General features: G+C 40.1%; 1 protein-coding gene across 1 annotated transcript in view; it reads left to right on the forward strand.

Annotated features, from left to right (window-relative positions):
- The window catches only part of LOC121379792 (substance-P receptor-like), a 62,075-nt gene extending 40,239 nt beyond the window's left edge, over positions 1-21,836 (forward strand). Inside the window, exons 3-5 of the mRNA XM_041508444.1 lie at positions 5,627-5,728; positions 13,516-13,624; positions 19,820-21,836. Of these exons, the coding sequence (XP_041364378.1) occupies positions 5,627-5,728; positions 13,516-13,624; positions 19,820-19,959 (351 nt within the window). The 3' untranslated portion in view covers positions 19,960-21,836. The remainder of the gene's footprint in view (positions 1-5,626; positions 5,729-13,515; positions 13,625-19,819) is intronic.
- Positions 21,837-24,639: the final 2,803 nt, after the last annotated feature.

Consider the following 24,639-nt stretch of genomic DNA (forward strand, 5'->3'; position numbering starts at 1 on the left):
CTTATTCTAAATTATGTAAAGCCGTGACATATGACCATGACAAAAACCAGCAGAACTCACGTCTGCGTTCACTTTCTTCCGCTTCGAGTGGATTGATTGCAGAACCCAGCTCAGTTGAAATGATTATGGAATAGCCACACACACACATACACACATACCCTTCCCTCCCCCACACATGGAATCTTCAAAACCAACCCTAAGTTCAGTCGGTGAACGTTTTGTTACCGTTTGCGAACTACTTGATTGGTTGCCGATGTTGCCATTTGGTTTATCGTAAAGCGCATAAACCAGTCTAGCGGACGTTCTTACACTCGGTCTGGCTGAACGACGCTAAATTTCCTCACTGTTTGTTTTGTGTTCGCGTGTTTAGTTTAATTGCTTCTTTCTCTGCCTGGGGACGAACGTAGCCTGGTGGTAAAGTGCTAGCTCGATGCGAGGTCGGTCTAGGATCGATCCCCGTCGGTGTGCCCACTGGGCTATTTCTAGTTCCAGCCAGTGCACCACGACTGGTATATCAAAGGCCATGGTATGTGCTATCCCGTCTGTAGGATTTGACAGTCCACGGGGAGGGATGTAGCCCAGTGACAAAGCGCACGGCTGATGCGCGGTCAGTTTAGGATCGATACCCGTCGATGGGTATATCAAATGTCGTGGTATGTGCTATCCTGTCTATGGGATGGTGCATATAACATATCCCCTGCTACTAATTGTAAAAATATGTTTCCTCTCTAAGACTAATTGGCAGAATGTCCAAATGGTTGACATCCAATAGTCGTGTTTAATAAATCAATATGCTCCAGTGGTGTCGTTAAACAAAACAAACTTTAATTTTTTTCTTTCTGTATCTTGTTTGTCTAAATTTACCCTGTTCAGACAAGAGCACATACAGGACACTCACTAGATGGCGTTTTGAACAATAAAAGTAACAAAAATGTAATTTTGATTTCCTTTAAATTATTTTAAATAATTCAATTTGAATGCCAGATGTTAGATTTTGTATCTATTAAAATGATCAATATTGTCTGAATATTTTAGGCCCATTTTGACTGTCTACTTTCTGAATTAACTGGATCATGGAAAAAAAACTATTAAAAACATATTTGCTTTTGTTTTGTTGCTCAGTATATAAAGTTAAAGTTTGTTTTATTTAACGACACCACTAGAACACATTGATTTATTAATCATCGGCTATTGGATGTAAAAAAATTACCAAGTATTTGATAAACATTTGGTAATTGTTGACATATAGTCTAAGACAGGAAACCCGCTACATTTTTTTTTCCATTAGTAGCAAGGGATTTTTCATATGCATCATCCCACAGAAAGGATAACACATACCACGGCCTTTGTTACACCAGTCGTGGTGCACTGGCTGGAACGAGAAATAACCCAATGGGCCCACCGACGGGGATTGATCCCAAACTGACCGCGAATCAAGCGAGAATTACGTGCCGCCTCTGTTCGGTATATAATGCAGTGGTATGTATTGTCACTGTGCTTTTGTTAAAATCAATAGCATTTATAGTATTAATGTTGTTGGGCTGAAGCAGTTTGAACTACTTGCCAGTGAGATTCGTATCTGAGAACACGCCCCGAGGTTCGCGAGAAACAGACAACTTAAGATCAAAGTACACGCCATAATCAAAGGAACACGTGTGACGAATTAATAAACAGTTGAGTTAAAGTACATGAGGGTTTTTTTGTTGTGTTTTTTTGTGTGTTTTTTTTGTTAAAGAATAGAAAAGCTCATAGGTGTATAATGAAATTGACACACATGAATGTTGGCAGTTGTGCGTCAAAGTTTAGTTTGTTTTTGTTTAACGCCACCAACACATACCATGCCCTTCGATATACCAGTCATGGCGCACTGGTCGAGATGGGTCAAACCAACAATCCGATAATGGGTCCACTGAAAGGATTCCATGCTGCGTCACAAGACAAGCGCTCTACCAACTCGGCCAGAACCTGCCCAAGTACTCTCTCTCTCTCTCTCTCTCTCTCTCTCTCTCTCTCTCTCTCTCTCTCTCTCTCTCTCTCTCTCTCTCTCTCTCTCTCTCTCTCTCTCTGTCAGATATAACTCTATAACGAAAACACTGAAAAACAAACATTTTAACCACTAATACACACACACGCAAGCACGTGCGCACACACACACGCACACACGCACACACCCTACGTGAAGAAACCCGACAACACCCCTTTCAACAATGTTCAGGTTATATATGTAGGTACTGACAGGTTCCTTCCTATAGTCTATGTATTAGTGATTAATATGTAAAATAAATGTTATCAGTGAACGCGTTGTAAATAGAGAATAATACATGAGTGGCCGTTAGATACCATTTATATCAAAACGAGTTGTTTTAAAATGTAACTAACGAGCGAAATCGAATTTGATAAGTTTATAATAAAATTTTCTTTGCGTCTATACACTTTACGGCAATCTGATTGGTCCAGAAGTGCTTACTTTTTTTCGTTCATATCTCGATGAACCAAAAAATTTTAAGCCACGCATTTTTGTATGACCCACTACGCGGGGTCATACAGTGTGCACATCGTTTTTTCGGTTCATACTTGCATGAACCAAAAAATAATTGTGGTCAATTCTATTAAACAACGAGTTGTGAGATAAATGGTATCTAACGGACATGAATGTATTATTCTATTTTAACATCTTTTTCGACTAAAAGTTATTTACAGCCGTTGCACTTGTAGCTAACTTACGCGTCACAGACCCATGATTGTCAAATTTATACGTCACAGACCCATGATTGTCAAATTTATACGTCACAGTGTAATCGATTTCCACCGTGTATTTTTTCATTGGATGTATGGCAGTGGTAACCTGGTCATCATGGCACATAGGAGCAGACAGTCGTATGTCTTGAAATTGTTAACATACGTACATGTGTAAACAACCATGTGTTATAAAAAAATAACGTGTGGTGTTCTCACCAACGGGTGTGTAAGAAGGATATTTAACGTCAGACACTGGATTATTGTTGTATTGGAGCGGGAATCTTTGTCTACCTGATGGTAGATTCCGTGTTTTTGTTACATAGTTGTTTCTGACTGAAATAGCGGCCATAACCGTTGAACGAGAGGTCAGTGCTCGCAATAAAAACGGCTCACATTTCACTGCCGATTCTTTTATTGTCGTCATTAACAACAGCAGCACTTTTAATATGTTGCCGATTATTAATATACTGCCACAGAATATGCCAGATTAGCGTTTTTTAGTGATTAAAAACTGACTCTATAGTTGATGCAGCTGGGGTGAATGAGTTCTGGCCTCAGTGATGTTGTGGTTAAATCATCGGACACAAGGCTGGTAGGTTCTGGGTCCGCCTATCGGTACAGGCCCTCACCCAGAGCGAGTTTAACGATTCAATGGGTAGGTGTCAGGCTACACCAATTTCTCTCTCACTAACCCACTGTACAGGACAGACAGCCCAGATAACTGAAATGTGTAACCAGGACAGCGTGATTGAACCTTAATTGGATGCAAGTACGAAAATAACTATGAATGAATGAATGAATGAATGAATGAATGAATGCATAAAGGGGAACTGCCGTACGTATCAGCTGGCAAGGAAGTGGCAAACTTCCTAGAGCGGAAATACACGCCTATACTATACTGTATTGTTTTCTTGGTTTGTGTTTTTAGATACTTTTAGCAAATAGTCTCTCATAACTTAGTATAGAATGACTCTTTACAATTTTATTATTTATATTGCTTGCATGTATATACTGCATTTTATTCTTTTGTAATGAGATGAGACTAATAAACTGTCTGTATGTCCGTCTGTCTGTCTGTGACGATATTGACATTTTGACTGTCTTGTTCAGAAATATCATTAAGAAAATGTTAATTGTTTTGTAAGATTTCAAAGGTTAATGGCAAAGGTTGTTAAATGCATGTTTTTTCAATACAACATTAAATATTTTATGACACCAAAGAATTTATATAATATAGTATTCTGTTTTGTGCTAAAATGGAACCACAAATGCAAAGTTCCTTTGTATTTCGTTGAAAGTTTACCCAGTTATCTTTCTACCAGTATGTTCCACTCGTATACGATCAAATAACGTTTAGTGATTTATGTCACAAAGAGGTAATTTAAATAATTCAACTGTTTTGTAGTGAATTTGTGCAGGCGTTTATAATTAATTTTCGCTATTCTGTTTTCGTTCTCACTTTTCAGTTCCCTACTTTTGTATTCTGCCTTATTAGCTTCCTGCTCATCCAACCGGAGGGGACCATAGGTTTCGCTTCCGTCCCTCTGTCTGTCCGTCCGTCTGTCCCAAATATAGTTTTCCGGACTGTTCGCAATGCCTACAGATATTGAGCTGATAGTTTGTGTATAGCTTTGTACCGATCAAGTTTGACTTTCGAGACTATTTACCTATTTTAGAAAAACGTTATAGCCCTTGAAGTTAGGAAATACGAAAATTTGATTTCTGGACTCTTTTTTTTCCGCAATGCCTCAATATAATGACCCGAAATGTGTATAGTTTTACTGTGTACTGTAACAGTTTGAATTTGATAGCGGTTTACCTATTGTCTCTTGAACTTACGGGCACAAACGAAACATGATAAATGTCATGCGTTAGACATCTGATAGGTGTTGTTTAATGGGCTGTATCAAACTTGCATATCGCCAAAATACATGGCAAATAACGTCACCGCTCTGCCGACTTCATATACCATCTGATTGTTACGAGTCTTCACATATAGGAATAGAATCATGATATATTGAACGAGTTCTTGTTTCGTCTCTGTGTCAAAGATCGAAGTCAGGGCTACTAAAAATAGAAATTATGACGTCACCATTCTACATCTCTCATCGGATTTCCATAAAACTTTACATATAGGAATAAGATAATAAATCCATGAGGTGATTTGCCGTGTTTTACAATATCTTGATAAGTTTTGCTTTGTGATTGAAGGATTATACCCTCAACATATAAAAGAGTTACATCTTCTAATGTTTAAAAATTATGATGGCTGCCCCGACATGCATAACGTGTCTTTTATCTTGTCCTTTCCCGAAATCTGCCAAAACCTGTCAAAGCATCTAAAACATCTAAAATCTCTTTTATATACTATGAGATGATCGATGTATAATATTTTAACTGTATTGTTTTATTTGTCCTACCATTTTTTAACTGTACTACACTGGGTTGTTTTCTTAAAAGCTTGTCTTTTAGATACAGTTTGCGACTTGCTTCTCATAACTTAGTATATTCATTACAATTTTATAACTTATATTGCTTCGATGTATTTGCTGCATTTTATTCTGTTGTATTGCGGTGATACTTTAATAAACTATCTGTCTGTCGGTCTAAATTTTTCTGTTTGATTCTGTTTCCCATTGGGATATTTCTCGTTCCAGGCAGTGCACCACGACTGGCATATCAAAGGCCGTGGTATGTACTATCCTGTCTGTGGGGTGGTGCATATAAAAGATCCCTTGCTGCTAATTGAAAAATTGTAGCCCATGAAGTGACGACAGCGGATTTCCTCTCTCAATATATGTGCGATTCTTAATCATATGTCTGACGTTATGTAACCGTAAATAAAATATGCGAAGTGCGTCGTTAAATAAAACATTTCCTGTTTCAGGTCATACTCATGCTGTTAATGATCCTGGCGGTGTTCGCTGTGTGTTGGCTGCCATTTCAAGTCTGCCTCTTGTATCTCGAACATCGGTCAGCTAGATTACCGGTAAGTACCACTCGTATTATCTTACCCCTTCTCGCAAAACGGTATTCATTATATTCATGATGTCTTGCACGTTTGTTACCATCAAAGGTTGCCAGCACGAGGAACATATATCGAATCGTGTCGAAAGAACCTCATTTTTATATCACACGACGTTTTGATTCATTAAACTGTATTGCTGGTTAAACAGTTTAACACAAAAATCACAGACACTTTTACAGGTCAGTCTAAGGATTTGGATGCTCTCAGATGCATTTTGAGCTGTTTTGAGGCACTAATTTACAATCCGATTCATTCGGTATTTTAAATGTTTTATTATAATATGTTTTGACATGAGTAAAGTGTTTACAGGACTGAAGGTAAAAAAAAAGCAAAATATGTTGAGGACATGGAGAAGTAAGCGTTTTATTAATGTCTCAAGTCCTAATCAAAATGAGTCATCCGGGCACGTGAATCACATGTTTGCTATTGTTAACTTTATAAAAAGTGAACATCTGCAAAAACATTTTAACAGTAAAAGGTATCATATTGACAACACACCTCTTCATTGACGACATTTCGAAATGCTAGGGTCAGACTGTCAACTGTCATGACGAAGTTTGAAGATTCGACGGTTGCGTTTTAATTTCCCCAACTCCCGACTAATCAGTCGTATAATTCGTATACGACGAATATCGAGTTGTAAGAGCGCTCAGACTAGCAACTGGACAATCGTAGAAGTCGTGAGAGTTGAAAGTTGGCGAACCTTTCTCTGCCAGTTGGTAGTCTGACCCTAACGTAAGCCATGTTCATCTAGATATTGTTTTGTACTATATACCATTGCTCATGTTATTATATATCTGTGATGTACTAATGAGCTGTTCAGCTCAAAATCGAGAGAAAACTGGACTGATGTCAACCAACCAGGCAACAACATACTGTGTGGTTCGAAAATCAGATCAAAATCAACAGAAAACTGGACTGATGTCAACCAACCAGGCAACAACATACTGTGTGGTTCGAAAATCAGATCAAAATCAACAGAGAACTGAACTGATGTCAGCCAACCAGGCAACAACATACTGTGTTGTTCGAAAATCAGCTCAAAATCAACAGAGAACTGAACTGATGTCACCCAAACAGGCAGCAACATACTGTGTTCGAAAATCGTTCACGGTTAGGTGTTCTTACAAATCAGGTTAATCGACTGCTACAAATCTCTAACTCAAGCAACTCGACTACAATGGGCATTAATAATGTCTGTCGCTGAGGTTAATTACTTCTGATGCCGTGGTGCTGTATTATTTATTTGTAATTTCAACCAAGCATCGAAGGGAAGATGACAACGGTAACAGGTAAAACCAGCGATTTGCATCATGGGAGAAAAAGAATGTCGGTGTACGGACGTGTTATAGCACCTTCCGCTGAAGAGTTAATTAAGAACCACTACTCATATCTGGTGAAAGGACTATGGTTACTTTGTAGCAACCGTAACACGTTTATGTGAAGAGCCTTCTTTAATTATTAATATTACAATATACTTAACGATAGAATGACAATAAAACCTGCTTATTCAATTCATTTGGGTCATGGTAATGATTTTTGTAGCTCAATAATTGTTTTTCCATACAGTAATTAAGATCGTATCAGTTCTTTCAACCGCCAAACGGAATTTGAAATAATTAGGTCACTGGGAATCCTGTGTGTTTATTGATGTGATGCTTGACACTGTTAACAGTTTTACTACATGGATAGATTAATAAAGTGTCTATTTTAATTATTAAATTATGTACTAGTTCCAATCAGGAACCAGTTTTAACCGCTCATTTGGGAAAGATACTGCACCTACTTACCTCCCTCAACCTGTCTGTATGTCTGTCTTTCTGTCTTTGTCTCTCTCTCTCTCTCTCTCTCTCTCTCTCTCTCTCTCTCTCTCTCTCTCTCTCTCTCTCTCTCTCTCTCTCTCTCCATTAAACGTATTTATTACTTCATATTAACTTCCAGACAGATAGCCTACATAGTTAAAGTGTGTTCACAGGACAGCGTGCTTGAGCTTGAATCTTAATTATAAACATAGCAGGGCGATGGGTCATCTGGACCATTGTTACCGTTGCACCTTTCAGTCTTTCAGTTTTCATAAGCGTACGAGACACGGGGCGAGGGGCAACTGACAGCCCCTCCCACCCACCCCACCCTCCGGATGGAGCAAATCCTCAAATTCGTTCAAACAAGACAGAGATATTCGGGCAATATGAGCTTGCCTGAAACCTTTTCACCATGTATTTCCATCATTTTACCCACAATATTAGTTGTAATCCATGTAAAATGCATAGTGATTCGTTTGTAAACCTATATAGCTGTTTTGCAGTAATGCTAATAATATGAATAAATGTTGTTATCCAGATTCGGGCATATTGTTTAATTCGAACAAAAACCAGTCAGCCCACCTACAAAAATGGGAGACCGTACGCCTATATCAGTTATTTTCCGTTCCAACCATTTCTCAACAACTGGTACACTAGCATACTAATATACAGTCTAGAAATGTGCGTATACTAGCAATAGACCCCTCATAAATAGTAGACATAGTACATGTATATTGGTGACAGATTTCTTCTCAAGTCTCTGGACCACTTGTCACAATTAGCATGTCTTTAACGCCCATCAGCCGCTAACTATACGACATACTGGGGTGTCGCCAAGCAAAACATTCCCCTGTTTCCTTTCCGGATTCAATTATTATGTTACTTTTTAACCTGTCGCGAGCTTCTCGCAGTCTTTTCATTCCATTACTATTTGTTAGGAAATGAGCACAGACAATGACCGGGAGAAGATGACGAAGGAGAAAATGGACGATATTAGCCAGCCGGTACAGGCGGGTTGCCGCAGTCAGGAGCCGGCTGATAAGAACAGTCATTACGTTTACAGTCGCCAGTTGAATAGTATTTGGACAAAAGCTGCAATCAATCAATAAAGTATTTACATGCTCCTATACCACGAAGGTTTCGAGCATGTCTATCCCAGGTTCGGCCACCGGATGCCAGTAGTCCAACCTGGGACAGAACAATTACTGGGGCAATTTTAATATTTAAACAAACAGGGAAAAAGGACTTTACAATAAATAATTTTGTGCGTTATTTTCCCAAACAATATTTAATATACAGCAAACAACTAACAATTTGTAACGCAAATTTAGATCGGGCAGTCCTAAATATAAATATATTTAAAAAAAAAAAAAAAAAAATATTAATTAGCCCTCAAAATAGGGGTGGCAGGTGACTAGGAGGTTAGGTTTCAGCCAAAGGAGGTTTTGTTAATAGGGGGATATGCTTTACTTAGGGGCACCCATCGTATTGGGGACTTCGGTGTGGCCGAAACCGGGGAAGGCTCCGGGGGGGGGGGGGGGGGGGGGGGGGGGAGAGGGGCAGTCCCAAAAGCTGCATAACCGTTCTTTCCAATCAAACAATAGACACGCGCTTACGTTCGGCGAAGAATTCAATCAACTCGACATGGACACACCATCAGCGTCCTTTTCATTAGAACTTTGTCGATTGTGTGTGTTTTTTCTCTTCATTTTCATGCCTTCCACCCTCCATCGCCCCTATCCACCTCTCTCTCTCTGTCTCTCTGTCTCTCTCTCTCTCTCTCTCTCTCTCTCTCTCTCTCTCTCTCTCTCTCTCTCTCTCTCTCTCTCTCTCTCTCTCAATCTCCAACCTACACAAAAGATGACAATTTTAATGGGCAATGACATGTTTTATTGAATTCTAGCTTCGTATATATCAATACTGGCTTGAATTTCTGCAAATATTGGATTGTCGATGCGACGGCCATTCTTCTCTTCTCTTCTTTTTTTTTTTTTTTTATCTTAACTCTACTGTGTAACAAAGTCGTCTTGAATGAATTCATTTGACAGCACAAACCAAAGCAGGTGCGTGACTAACGTGCTAACCCAATACTAAACAACTGTTTGTTGGCTGACATTTAACAGCAGTCAGTAATTGTTTTACGAGCGTTAACTTACAACGTGTATGCAATTTGGAACAGTTTGACATGCAGTGTTTTGAAGTTAATCTAGTTAGAGTTTCAAAAGAAGCTACGCTATTGATGTTTGCTCTTTCTAGTTTGGTGGTAATTCTATCTGCTTGTGTGTACACGACTCATGACAAAACAAAACAATCGGATTATTTTACACGGTCAGAAACGTAAAACCACCGTAGAGCTGTCCTAGAAACGGAAACATCGGAATCGAAATGGGAAGGTGGGAATAGTCAATATTTTGAAGCTAACCACTTATCAACAAGGTGGAGGCAATGCCATTGTCTTCAGCCAACACTGACTTTGAGATGGTTAGAATATGCGGTGGCCTCTTTTAGTTGAAAGACGAATTAACCACTCCGCCCCCCCCCCCCCCCCCCCCCCAGCCCTGGTTACAATATGCATTGGCCTCTCTTATTTGAAAGGCGAATTAACCACTCCGCCCCTACCCCCTCACACTCGGTTAGAACATGAGTTTACTCTCTTAATTGAAAGGCGAATTAACCACTCCGCCCCTACCCCCTCACACCCGGTTAGAACATGAGTTTACTCTCTTAATTGAAAGGCGAATTAACCACTCCGCCCCTACCCCCTCACACCCGGTTAGAACATGAGTTTACTCTCTTATTTGAAAGGCGAATTAACCACTCCGCCCCTACCCCCTCACACCCGGTTAGAACATGAGTTTACTCTCTTAATTGAAAGGCGAATTAACCACTCCGCCCCTACCCCCTCACACCCGGTTAGAACATGAGTTTACTCTCTTAATTGAAAGGCGAATTAACCACTCCGCCCCTACCCCCTCACACCCGGTTAGAACATGAGTTTACTCTCTTAATTGAAAGGCGAATTAACCACTCCGCCCCTACCCCCTCACACCCGGTTAGAACATGAGTTTACTCTCTTAATTGAAAGGCGAATTAACCACTCCGCCCCTACCCCCTCACACCCGGTTAGAACATGAGTTTACTCTCTTAATTGAAAGGCGAATTAACCACTCCGCCCCTACCCCCTCACACCCGGTTAGAACATGAGTTTACTCTCTTAATTGAAAGGCGAATTAACCACTCCGCCCCTACCCCCTCACACCCGGTTAGAACATGAGTTTACTCTCTTAATTGAAAGGCGAATTAACCACTCCGCCCCTACCCCCTCACACCCGGTTAGAACATGAGTTTACTCTCTTAATTGAAAGGCGAATTAACCACTCCGCCCCTACCCCCTCACACCCGGTTAGAACATGAGTTTACTCTCTTAATTGAAAGGCGAATTAACCACTCCGCCCCTACCCCCTCACACCCGGTTAAAACATGAGTTTACTCTCTTAATTGAAAGGCGAATTAACCACTCCGCCCCTACTCACACCCGGTTCTTACTCTCTTGAAAGGCGAATTAACCACTCCGCCCCTACCCCCTCACACCCGGTTAGAACATGAGTTTACTCTCTTAATTGAAAGGCGAATTAACCACTCCGCCCCTACCCCCTCACACCCGGTTAGAACATGAGTTTACTCTCTTAATTGAAAGGCGAATTAACCACTCCGCCCCTACCCCCTCACACCCGGTTAGAACATGAGTTTACTCTCTTAATTGAAAGGCGAATTAACCACTCCGCCCCTACCCCCTCACACCCGGTTAGAACATGAGTTTACTCTCTTAATTGAAAGGCGAATTAACCACTCCGCCCCTACCCCCTCACACCCGGTTAGAACATGAGTTTACTCACTTAATTGAAAGGCGAATTAACCACTCCGCCCCTACCCCCTCACACCCGGTTAGAACATGAGTTTACTCTCTTAATTGAAAGGCGAATTAACCACTCCAGCGCTCCAACCCAGTTACTAACATTTTTCGATGCCTATGCAATCCACATGTTTTTTTTTTTTAAAGTAGGTTAGCCCAGCAACTGAATTTGAATATTAGTATATATAACACAAATCATGCATGCCCGAATCTGGATAAAAAACAACAACATTTATTCATATTATTGATATTAGCATTACTAACAAACAGCTATATAGAGTTGGAAACGTGTCACTACGCATTTTTAAATGGATTACAACTAATTTTGAGGTTAGAAAGATGTAAATACATGGTAGAAAGGTTTTGTCCGAATATCTCTATAGTTGTTGTCCGAATTTAATTTGTTGCTCCAGCACTAGGGGACAGTTGCCCCCCCCCCCCCCCCCCCCCCGATCTATTGTCTCGTACACTACCACACACACATGAATACAACTACTGTATGAAAACGAGGCATCCAATGCAAGAAAAATGCGAAAACGTTTGTCCAACCAACCAGATAATACCTAGACTAAAATCAATTGTTAGTGGATCCTAATGTTTAGAACTTACTAGAATTTGTAAGAAACTTTTTGTGGTTGTGTTGTGGGTATGATTAATGTGAATCCTGTGCAACCCACGGCTTTTGTAAATCCTGGATGATTTCCATTAAAATTCACTTAGAGATTTATTTGGTTATGTAGTTTAATTTCGTCTTTACTCGCAGTTCTTTCATAATTGAACTGCAAACATTAACAGGCAAATGAAAAACGGACGGGAAATTGTGTTTGAAGATTGGTCTGTTATATATGATTTAATATTATTCATAGTTTGGCTGACTTGCATGCACAGCGTGACTGGGAATGAAAATGCGTATCCAAAATTAGATAATAATTATTGTATTACCAAATGGACCTGTACGTAAATTCGATTGGATATTACGTCATCTGATAAGAAATGCTTATCACCTTGTTATGAGTGTTAGGTTATTTGTGTCGTTGATATATAGAGGATATCTCATGGTTTTTTTTGGTCAAATATGATTTACATATCATCGAGTGAAGTTTGCAATCATTTCTCACGAGTCGCACTTGCGCGACGAGTGTGAAATGATTGCAAACTTCATTCGAGATATAAATCATATTTGACAATTAACATGAATTTTCTATTTATTATATAACTTTTGGCAATTTGCCTTTATTTTTAAAATGCCAGCAGCAAAATAGTTCCGGCTTTCTTATAGTGACGATAACACATTTTAGAGTGAAATAGTGAAATTTTCACTCTAAAATGTGTTATTGTCACTGAGTGACTGATAACACTTTTATTTCACTAATATTTTATGATATTTCACTAAATGTTATATAATAAAATTATATATATGCAGCGACTGAAATTTTTGATTTGTACTTGCTGTTGCTGAAATGGTTTTGAATTCTTCAACTAATTCCTCCCACCCCTCATTCTTTAATATGGTCCTATTATTTTGTTCCGTTTGGTTGTCCCATCTATTTGCAACTACAGACCAATAATTATTATAACTGATGATAATGTGGAATTTCAAACATTACCATTATCAAAATCAAGAATATGCCAATATCAATTACCGTACTAAACATGAGACGGTTTTTGTTTATTATTATTATTATTATTATTATTATTATAATTTTTTTTTTTTAATTGTTTGTTTGTTTGTGTTTTTTGTGTTGTTACCAGGGTAACAAAGGGTTCAGCCTACTCGACGCCCCTAGGATGGAGTCACCATGGAACAAAACATTGGCTGAGGATATTTAGATCGAATACGTCTGTCATTCTATACAATATATCTTCAATATATACAATGTTCACATATATTTAGCTTGATGATACCCCTCAATATGATGTAGGTCTATTTAATTACATGTATGTTAAAACTAATGTAGACAATTATCGATATTATTTTAGAAATGCATCAATTAGTCATTGTGATTACACTTGTGGCTGGCTGTGTTTTTCAGATCGGGAAGTGGTACTGGTACTTCGAGTTCAGCGCCAGGTACCTCGCCTACTGCAACAGCGCGCTCAACCCACTTATATATGCAGGCTTCAACGACAACTTTAAACAAGGTATTACGAATAGCAGGGGTCGAGGTGTAGTCCCAATATCGTCGAGTCTAGCCTAAAGGTTGCGCTACACGATACGAGTTCCTCGTACGAGAATAGCCACGAGAATTAATTGCCGATTGACAAGACAGACGTTACTATTTCATCGGTTGTACTGCAATCAATTATTCTCATGGCTATTATTGTACGAAGCACTCGATATTGACGTCACCTTAACACTGCGACAACACAGTTCCAAGTCCGAGTTAAGACTCATGTCCGTCCCCTTTCTTTTCTCTCCTTTAAATACTGTCTTATTGTTGCCAATCTGGCAATTCCTCCTGTCGTTCAGCGTTCGCTATCCACCTCCACGCCCCAGTCCTTGTCTCTCCAAACGCGACATGTGCTTGTCTCGAGTGGCTATCTGCGACACACCTGTTATACCCCATCAGCTGTTAGCTATGGGTTTAGACTGACCACTTCGGTGAGTGTTCAGTGGTTACTTGTGGCATTGTTAAGAGGCATTTATAACCACCTAAATAAAACCAAATTCTGTGATACAGTTGAAAATTAGATTCGCGTTTTTTTTTTTTTTTTTTTAATGTTCAGTTTATTTATATAATAAAAACTAATAGCAAGATTGCAGCTTTGTTGTGTTGTTCTTTGTAATGATAATTTGTTTCAGGCGCGTGTGCAGGGGCATGGTTTTGGGGGTCGAAACTTCCCTCCTGGTCATGAAAATGTTCCTGGGTTGTTTTTTCTCCCAATATATGTCCTTCGGAGTATGACTCAACCCTCCTATAAACGTCGCTTCCACACAGTTTAAACCACCCACTGCTAACATTCCAATACAAGCACGTGGTGTTGTGTGGGGTTTTTGGTGGGGTTTTTACATCTTAGTCAAACGAGATGGCAAACGAACAGAGTGGCAAGTGATGGCACAGTTTAATCATACACTTCTAAATCATGCATTTAACAAGAAGCAATGATTGAAATCTAGATGCCCATTGAAATTTAATGAACTCGTATTACGTTAAAATTGTTATCTAGTTCGCTTCCGCTCGCTAAAGATACCATTTTAAATATAGTCGAGTAGTAATAGATCGCACCCTATTACTCTAATGTAACAATCCACTGGTTCGCTGCAATGGCGCAATTTGCCCTCGAGATCTGAGGGGGTTGTCGGTGCAATTTGCAGTCGAAGTCGTACAAGATATAATTACATAAATAGTAAAAAGTGTTTGTTTTCGCTCTTTTTCGTTCGTCACTCCGGGATACGAAAAGTGCATGAATTAAATAAAATGAGCGTAGCAGACTTCAATGATACCTTTGATGTCAGCGCTGGCTATGAAAATGTGCGTTTCAGTAATAAGCGATCTTTTCCAACAAGCCGCAGGGCCGTACCTATAGCGAGTTGAAAGGGTGGGGTGGGAGAGGGAAGTCAGAGGCGGATCGAGGGGGGGAGCAGGAGCCCGGCCCCCCGACTTAAATTTTGCGATAGTTATAATTTTATTATATATTAATTTTCACTTGTTTTACGATCCCCCTCCAAACCTCACCCAAAGTTCCCTTGGCATTCCCCCTCATGTCACTGGGGCCCCCCTAAATGGATTTTCTGGATCCGCCACTGGTAGTGGTGGGTAAAGAAGAATCAGGACATAATAATATATATCTTCCAGCTAAACAAAAATGACACTTTTAATCTCAACAGGTTACGGTTTTTTTCGCTTTTAATGTGTATTTGGGGGATGGGGGTGGGGGTGGATGCATTTGGTTTTATCGCTCGGTACGGACCTAAATTTTAACTAGAAGTGTTGTAGGCTAGTACAGTCGACGGTAAAATCTATCAATGGAACTAAACAGGGCAATTTAGAGGGGTACGGCCCTGAATTGTAACTAGAAGTGTAGTATGCTCTCCGTACGGGCAAGTCCATCAAATGAAATGGGACGTTAAGGTACTCACAACTTAGCCATGCAAGATACTTCTTTTTGAAAACCGTAGTTTGTTGCTGCGGATATTTCTGTAAACCTGGTGTATTCTTGCTTGTCCTGCTATTTATGGAAGTGCAAGACATTGTCTTATTGTGCACACTTGGCATGCGTCAGAATATTCAAGTTGTGAGTACCTTAACGTCTTGATCAACAAGGACTAAAAAGATCACAGTCACTACCATGCGAATCGATGCTGTGGGTTCGAATCTCATCAATATACACTTTGTGATTTCATAAAATTAGATTCTACAGAATCGTCTGGGGCAGAAATCGCCGGTTACGGGGAGCCGTCACTCTGGCTCCCGTTACTCCCCTTAGACTAGTTCAAGTATATACCATTTCTGTGCTCGCCTTAGCATGTGAATTAAACAAAAGTACTTCAAAACGATTAAATATCAATGGTCAGTAATGGCTTCCCATAATCCTCCTCAATTCTATTTTTAGAGCAAGATCTCTAAAGAAAAAGGTTTTTGTTTAACGACACCACTAGAGCACGTTGATTAATTAATCATCAGCTATTGGATGTCAAACATTTATTAATTCTGACACATGTAGTAATTAAAGGATACCCGCTACATTTTTCCTAATGCAGCAAGGGATCTTTTATATGCACTTTTCCCCACAGACAAACAAGCACATACCACGGCCTTTGACCAGTTGTGATGCACTGGTTGGAACGAGAAAACCCCCCAATCAAGTTAATGGGTCCACCGAGGTGGTTATATCCTGTGATGCAAGCACCTCAAGCGAGCACTCCACCGACTGAGCTAAGTCTCGCCCCGATATGCAATGAAGACAAGCACGCATTTGTTCAAGAAGGCGAGACGTAGCCCAGTGGTAAAGCACTCGCTTGATGCGCGGTCGGTCTGGGATCGATCCCCGTCAGTGGGCCCAATGAGCTATGTCTCGCTCCAGCCAGTACACCACGACTGGTACATCAAATACCGTGGTATGTGTTTTCCTGTCTGTGGGATGGTGCATATAAAAGATCACTTGCTGCTAATCGAAAAGAGTAGCCCATGAAGTGGCGACAGCGTGTTTCCTCTCTCAATATTTGTGTGGTCCTTAACCATATGTCTGATGCCATAATTATATTATATCAGTAAATAAAATGTGTTGAGTGCGTCGTTAAATGAAACATTTTCTTCCTTCATTTGTTCAAATTTAAGACCGGCAGATTCTGAGTCTGGGATTGCTGGGCGAGTGTGTAGTCGACAGTGACTCCTAGAAATACATTAGTCACCACTAGGTGCGAAACTAATCATTAGTTCAAGGAAGAAATTAAGTTTCAGATCCAGAAATATGGCGCAGTATCGTGAGAGGTCCACGTCCGTTAAACGAATCACCGCGATGGACATTCTTTTAATGAGCATGGAAGTGTAAATGGTTTCCCCTGTAATTTGGCTTAATTTGATAGAACGGGAACTAAATATACATGGAGCGCCCATACCACTGGGATTTGCGCTAAGGTCGCATAACATGCCAGGATTTATAACATAAAAGGTTGTTCAAAAAGCCCATGATCAGATAACTTGTGAAATAATCAGTGCAGTTCATTACAAATAAGGTTACCCACACGAGATGAAGATACTCATAACATGTGGAATTCTTTGAGCGTTCACCTCTGTAGTAAACTATAATCTCTGTACATAACAGAAGGCATGTAAATATTATTACAAAGTGTGTTTTGTCTGCTTTAAGATAATGATGCTTGGATCCTTAGATCCGTGGATCCTGCAACATCCAAAATACGACTGCTGTGTAAATGGCTAGCCCTCATTAGCCGAGGTTATATACACGGCCGCCATGTATATAGCGACTTCTATGTTAAGTAACAAAAATGACCGCGTCCATTGAGGTTTTATTTATGGAATTCATCTTTGTACGCATTATTTAACACGATGTGTGCACGGTAGTCGACTGTACCTGAACGGAAAATAATAATAAAAAAATAAAACATCCTTGCAATATGCGGCATAGGGTAACTACAATAAAGACTGTCATAGGGCAGATCGACAGAGGAAAAGCGAACAGAACGACCGGAAACTGTTCAAAAGGCCTCCCGTATACAGATGTAATTCACTAGTAGCGGGGGCGGGACATAGCTCAGTGCTACAGCGCCCGCCTGATGGGCGATCGATATGGGATCGATTCCCGTCGGTGGGCCCATTGGGCTATTTCTCGTTCCAGCCAGTGCCCCACAACTGGTGTAACAAATGCCGTGGTATGTACTGTCCTGTCTGTGTGATGGTGCATATAAACAATCCCTTGCTGCTAATCGAAAAGAGTAGCCTATGAAGTGGCAACAGCGATTTTCCTCTCTCAATATCTGTGTGTGGTCCTTAACCATATGTCCATCCCCATATAACCGTAAATAAAAGATGTTGAGCGCTTCGTTAAATAAAACATTTCCTTCCTCTTATTGCTGCAAATCGAAAAGAGTAGCCCATGAAGTGGCTACAGCGGGTTTCCTCTCTCGATATCTGTGTGTGGTCCTTAACCGTATGTCCGACGCCATATAACCGCAAATAAAATGTGATGAGTGCGTCGTTAAATAAAACATTTCCTTCTTTCACTAGTAGCGTCATTATGTCTGCATAACATATACAGATGTGATCTAGGATTGCTTGTCAATAATGTGGGGCCGAATGTCAGTAACAGAGTTGGTGTCCTGACATTCGACCTGAGCAGGATAAAGCCGATGTCCTAAAACAGTAACAGAGTTGGTGTCCTGACATTCGACCTGAGCAGGATAAAGCCGATGTCCTAAAACAGTAACAGGTTATTTTATTTGTCCTGCTATCCTACATAATACTTAAAAACAATTAAAGATATGACTCGTTATATTTCACAAGTGTAATGTTTCCCAGAGTACTAGGTCCACAGGTGAATACCCATGTCGCCTACAATATCTATACACCAAAACAACATAGTTCTCAAATTATAACAATTTATTTCTTATTTATAAAACCAAAAATGTGTTAAAAACTGTTTTCAAAAATAAAAACCGTTAACTGGAAATAGAAGAATCGTTAGCTATGAACAATATACCATTCCTTTGCTGAAGATGACTAGCGTAAAAGTAGCTCTGCCCCCCCCCCCCCCCCCCCCATAAAAACTATATAAGTGGTCAGTGACCGAAGATATAGAACTTTTATCTAGTCACCATATCTTGCCGATACATGTAGTGATTGAAGGATAAACAGGGATTTGTTGTCACAGTCATTCTTTGTGCCAGTGTTGGTGTAATCCCTTATTTGTTTTTGGACATCAGGTATATTCCTAGCTGTCGTCGTGTCTTATAATGACTTTGACCGGAGATATGTTCTCCTGCCGTGACTTCAAAATAACCTGACGTGACGTCAGAATAACCTATAATATAAGCTGTCAAACAACACCAGAGCTAATGAATCAGTAAACATTAAGGAAAGCTGGATAATTAATTAGACGCCAAACTAAAAAACATAATTAATAATTTACACTCGGTTCCCAGCTGCCTCACTTGTGTCATTGTTCTTATTTTGTTATATTCGTAGATCGTGCTAATTAATGCGTACACAGATGAATTTCATAAATAAAACCTTAGTGAACGCTGCCATCTTTGTCATAATCTTAAGATAAAGTAGCTATAGCATCGGCTAATATATTTATATTTACAACAGGCAGTCCACACATTTTTATGAGCTCGTCAGTTCAATGAACATGTGATCTCATTTACAACGGGAGAAAACAACAACATTATATCTAGGCTATATATAATTATACATATATTTTTAAAAAATAGGAGGCGGGAAGGGGGAGTGAGCCCACCACACCTAAACGGCCCTTTATTTTTTGTCCTGTCTCAGTATAGCTTCTGGTAGCTTCATACACTATCCGACAAACGGCATTTGCGTTTGCAGTAAAACCTAGGCACGTACCTAGCGAAGATGCAGTTGCCCCAACATGAAAAACAAATGTTTTAGTTAGTGTGTGTAAAGAATTTAATTGTATGTTTGTTTATTTGTTATTTGTTTGTTTGTTTGTGTGTGAGCCACGGTGTTATATGGGGGGGGGGGGGGGGGGGGAAGGCAACCCACACTATGTATGTATGTTTGATTTTAAAAGATTTAATACAGTAAAAAAGGAGAAAAGGGTTTGAATCGGGAGGGCGGTATTTCCCCCATCCCTCCTCGCTACGCCATGTATCTGCTGTAATAGATTACTATATTTTATTTTATTTTGCAGGTATCTACTCGATATTCGGATGTCCCAAGATGACACCGCGGCACGTCGCCGACGGCAAATCATATGGGACGTATACCACGACGATGCACGTACAACACATGAACTCTGGGAGTAACGGGATAGCGGTGACGGCGGTCTAGTACAACACGCGAACTCCGGGAGTAACGGGTTTCCTGTGACGGCGGTCTAGTACAACACGCGAACTCCGGGAGTAACGGGTTAGCTGTGACGGCGGTCTAGTACAACACGCGAACTCCGGGAGTAACGGGTTAACGGTGACGGCGGTCTAGTAGAACACGCGAACTCCGGGAGTAACGGGTTAGCGGTGACGGCGGTCTAGTACAACACATGGACTCCGGGAGTAACGGGATAGCTGTGACGGCGGTCTAGTACAACACGCGAACTCCGGGAGTAACGGGTTTCCTGTGACGGCGGTCTAGTACAACACGCGAACTCCGGGAGTAACGGGTTAACGGTGACGGCGGTCTAGTAGAACACGCGAACTCCGGGAGTAACGGGTTAGCGGTGACGGCGGTCTAGTAGAACACGCGAACTCCGGGAGTAACGGGTTAGCGGTGACGGCGGTCTAGTAGAACACGCGAACTCCGGGAGTAACGGGTTAGCGGTGACGGCGGTCTAGTAGAACACGCGAACTCCGGGAGTAACGGGTTTCCTGTGACGGCGGTCTAGTAGAACACGCGAACTCCGGGAGTAACGGGTTAGCGGTGACGGCGGTCTAGTAGAACACGCGAACTCCGGGAGTAACGGGTTAGCGGTGACGGCGGTCTAGTACAACACACGAACTCCGGGAGTAACGGGTTAGCGGTGACGGCGGTCTAGTAGAACACGCGAACTCCGGGAGTAACGGGTTAGCTGTGACGGCGGTCTAGTACAACACATGAACTCCGGGAGTAACGGGTTAGTGGTGACGGCGGTCTAGTACAACACACGAACTCCGGGAGTAACGGGTTAGTGGTGACGGCGGTCTAGTACAACACACGAACTCCAGGAGTAACGGGTTAGCTGTGACGGCGGTCTAGTAGAACACGCGAACTCCGGGAGTAACGGGTTAGCGGTGACGGCGGTCTAGTAGAACACGCGAACTCCAGGAGTAACGGGTTAGCCGTGACGGCGGTCTAGTAGAACACGCGAACTCCGGGAGTAACGGGTTAGCGGTGACGGCGGTCTAGTAGAACACGCGAACTCCGGGAGTAACGGGTTAGCTGTGACGGCGGTCTAGTAGAACACGCGAACTCCGGGAGTAACGGGTTAGCTGTGACGGCGGTCTAGTACAACACACGAACTCCGGGAGTAACGGGTTAGTGGTGACGGCGGTCTAGTACAACACACGAACTCCGGGAGTAACGGGTTAGTGGTGACGGCGGTCTAGTACAACACACGAACTCCAGGAGTAACGGGTTAGCTGTGACGGCGGTCTAGTAGAACACACCAACTCCGGGTGATCGGACTGTGGAGACTAAGGAACACATTGCTAATGTTATCCCTCGGCTAATACAGAACCTGTCTTGGGCATATCCGCTGAATACTTCGAAGAATGTGCCCAAGACAGACGTGCTAGAACCTTCAGTCGATGTAAGCACAAGTCAAATGGTTGATTGATTGACTAGACTAATTCAGAGAAGTCAAGGTGGTTTTGGATTCGTTATAAAGTACTAGGTTCTTATAACAATTATATTTCAAGATGGAAGTATTGCTTGAAGTATCATATCACAAACTGGAAGCATTTCTTGAAGTATGGTATTACAGACTGGAAGTATTGGTTGAAGTATATCACAAACTGGAAATGTTTATTTTTTGAAGTATCATATCACAAACTGGAAACATTGCCTAAAGTATCATATCACAAACTTAAAGCATGTTTTGAAGTATTGTATCACAAACTTGAAGTGTTTTATGAAGTATGATATCACAAACCGGAAGCGGTGCTTCAAGTATGATATCACAACCTTAAAGCATGTTTTGAAGTATGATATCACAATCTTGAAGCATTGCTTGAAATATGATATCACAATCTGGAAGCATTGCTTGAAGTATGATACCATACTCTCGGTTGAAATATTACTTGTCGTATGATATCACAAACTGGAAGCATGTTTTGAAGTATAATATCACAGACTGGAAGCATTGCCTGTCGTATGATATCACAAACTGGAAGCATTAGTTGAATTATGATATCATAAGCTGAAAATATTGCTTTAAGTGTAATACCACTACTGAAACTATTACTTGAAATATACATTACAAAATGAAGTAATGTTTCATCGCAAATTAAAAGTACTGCACAAAGGTAACATTACACCATGAATTATTGCTTCGAATATGACACTAAAAAGTAGATGTATTGGTTTTTTTTATTTATAACATCACAAACTAGTATTGTTTGGAATATGACATACAAAAAAGGTAGTACTGCTTGAAATACGACGTCACAGTCTCGAAGTGTAGCTTGAAGTATGTCACAACCCAATTATTGTTGAAGTACGACGTCACAATCTCGAAGTGTAGCTTGAAGTATGTCACAACCCAAGTATTGTTGAAGTATGAAGTCACAAAATTGAAGTACTGCTAGATATTTTACATTGCAAAGTGGCAGTACTGTTTGACGTCAGAAAGTTATATGTTATGTATGAAGTATGACGTCACAAATTGAAAGTATTGCTTGAAGTATTGGATAACAGATTGGAAGTACTGCTTAAAGAAGACTATTACAAACTGGAACTATTGCAGGAGTAGATTGTAATGCACCGATTCCCGTGGAATTTGAAAGCCCTCAACATTAAGCTAAAAGTCACGAAACGTATTGCATTTCAATCAGGAAGTAAGGCATATAATGTGACATTATAAACTGAACGTATTGCTTAGTATGGCATTATTAACTGGAAATATTTCTTGAAATATGACATTGCAAATTGATAGTATTACCAGACGTAGTATTACATCTTCCTTCTGCACCAGCATGCAATGCATGTTTATTGCTACGTCGTTTATTAAGCTATCTCGGCTATTGAGTTCCGCGCAAACTTCAAATTTGCACATTTAAAGCGAATGTGAAGTATAAATCCATTTTTTTTTTCTTTCGGGCAGTGGTTTTGTGATCGAGCGCAGAATACTTGCCATTAGTTACGAGGGTCGCCGAATTAAACCCAATGTATTTAGCTCTTCTTATACGGCCGCCGCATCGTTCTTAGAAGTGATGACGCATACTTTTCGTAAGTTGAATAGCTTTAGTATCAGAGAGGGTGGATTTAATATAATTTAATTATTTTTGTCTCAACTTTGCGAAGTATAAAGGCGAGATATAAGTATTACTTTTCCGACAGCGTTAAAGTTTTGCGATTAGATTTTATATATATAAATGTTAAGTCCGAGATCGATGAAACTTGGTTTATAGTTGCATCTATGGATGTTCATCACAGTGCATGTGAAAACAATTAAACATTATTTATTTAAATATTTTTAATTAACACGCTGTTACATTTAACGTAATGTTAAAGTTTTCCTAGATAGATGCAACTTGCTTTATAGTTGAACTTAGGGATGTTCATTGAAGTACTTTTGCATTTCAAGTAACGATAAAGGTTTGCCGGTAAGTCCATTTCTCACAAATTGTATGTCCTAAACGTGGTTTATAGTTGTTTCAATAGATGTTCACCACAATGCAGGTGTCAAAAAAAAAAAAAAAAAAAAAAAAAAAAATTAAAATTTGAATTGAATTTTCAATATAATAATAATAATAACATTGAGATAGACATGTTATGGCTGCAGCTACCACTGACACCGAATACGTTTATACTAGACGGGACATTTAATTCCGTCAAATTATTGTTATTGTTATTTAATTTAATTTAATTTAATTTAACTTTATTTTAATTTATTTTAATTTAATTTACCTTTATTGTGTTATGTTATGTTTTATTGTCTTGTTTTATTACTTCACTTTTGTTGTTGTTCATTGTTTTGTTTTTGTTTGTTTTTGTTTTGTTTTCTTGTGGGGTATTGTTATGGTTGTTCGTGTTTTCTTTTGTGTGTATATGTATGCGTGGGTGTGTGCGTGTTGGCGCGCGCGCGTTTGCATGTGTGTGTGTATGTATGTGTAAGCGTATGTTTGTGTGTGCCTGTGTGTGTGTGTGTATGCATGTGTGTGTGTATGTGTGTGTGTGTGTGTGTGCGCGCGCGCGCGCGTGTTTGTATATGTGCGCGCGTGCGTGTGTGTTCGGTAATGCGGCAGCTTAAAATAGGTTTTGTGCCTTTAAGTTGAAATACAGGTGATTCATTTTTATTGGAACATATAAACAAAAACTGTGCCATGTCATCTTGGCTTCTGATCTTTATTGTTCGAAGGCCAATTTTTTTTTTTTTAAACCCATTCTAAACCTAGTACTAAAGTGCGTACTGACCAATTACCGTACATCCTTAAATAAAAACCTTGTGCCGTGAGACCAGCGGCCAATTTCACAAAACATCGTAAGTTTACGTCTGCCACTAGCAGTTATACCGGGCATACATGTACACGTGTTGGGCATCCATTTCACACAGAAACTTACATCATTACAGAAAAAAACTAGCATTTTAAGAACAAAAGAAAGTGAAATATGTGTTCTTCTTACTATATTTGTTGTACTACCCTATAGTAGTAAGAATTGTTGTTTAGTCGTAGATGTACTTTTACGTGTAAAACTGGGCTTACAATGCTTTGTGAAATTGGGTCCCTCTATTCACGGCTAATTATTATTTTTTCATACAATTTAGTTTTTAACATTCCGGTGCCTTTTATAAAAACGATTAACTCACATCCTTTT

Source organism: Gigantopelta aegis, chromosome 8 (assembly GCF_016097555.1).
Source record: "Gigantopelta aegis isolate Gae_Host chromosome 8, Gae_host_genome, whole genome shotgun sequence".
In the NCBI taxonomy this organism is placed as follows: domain Eukaryota; kingdom Metazoa; phylum Mollusca; class Gastropoda; order Neomphalida; family Peltospiridae; genus Gigantopelta; species Gigantopelta aegis.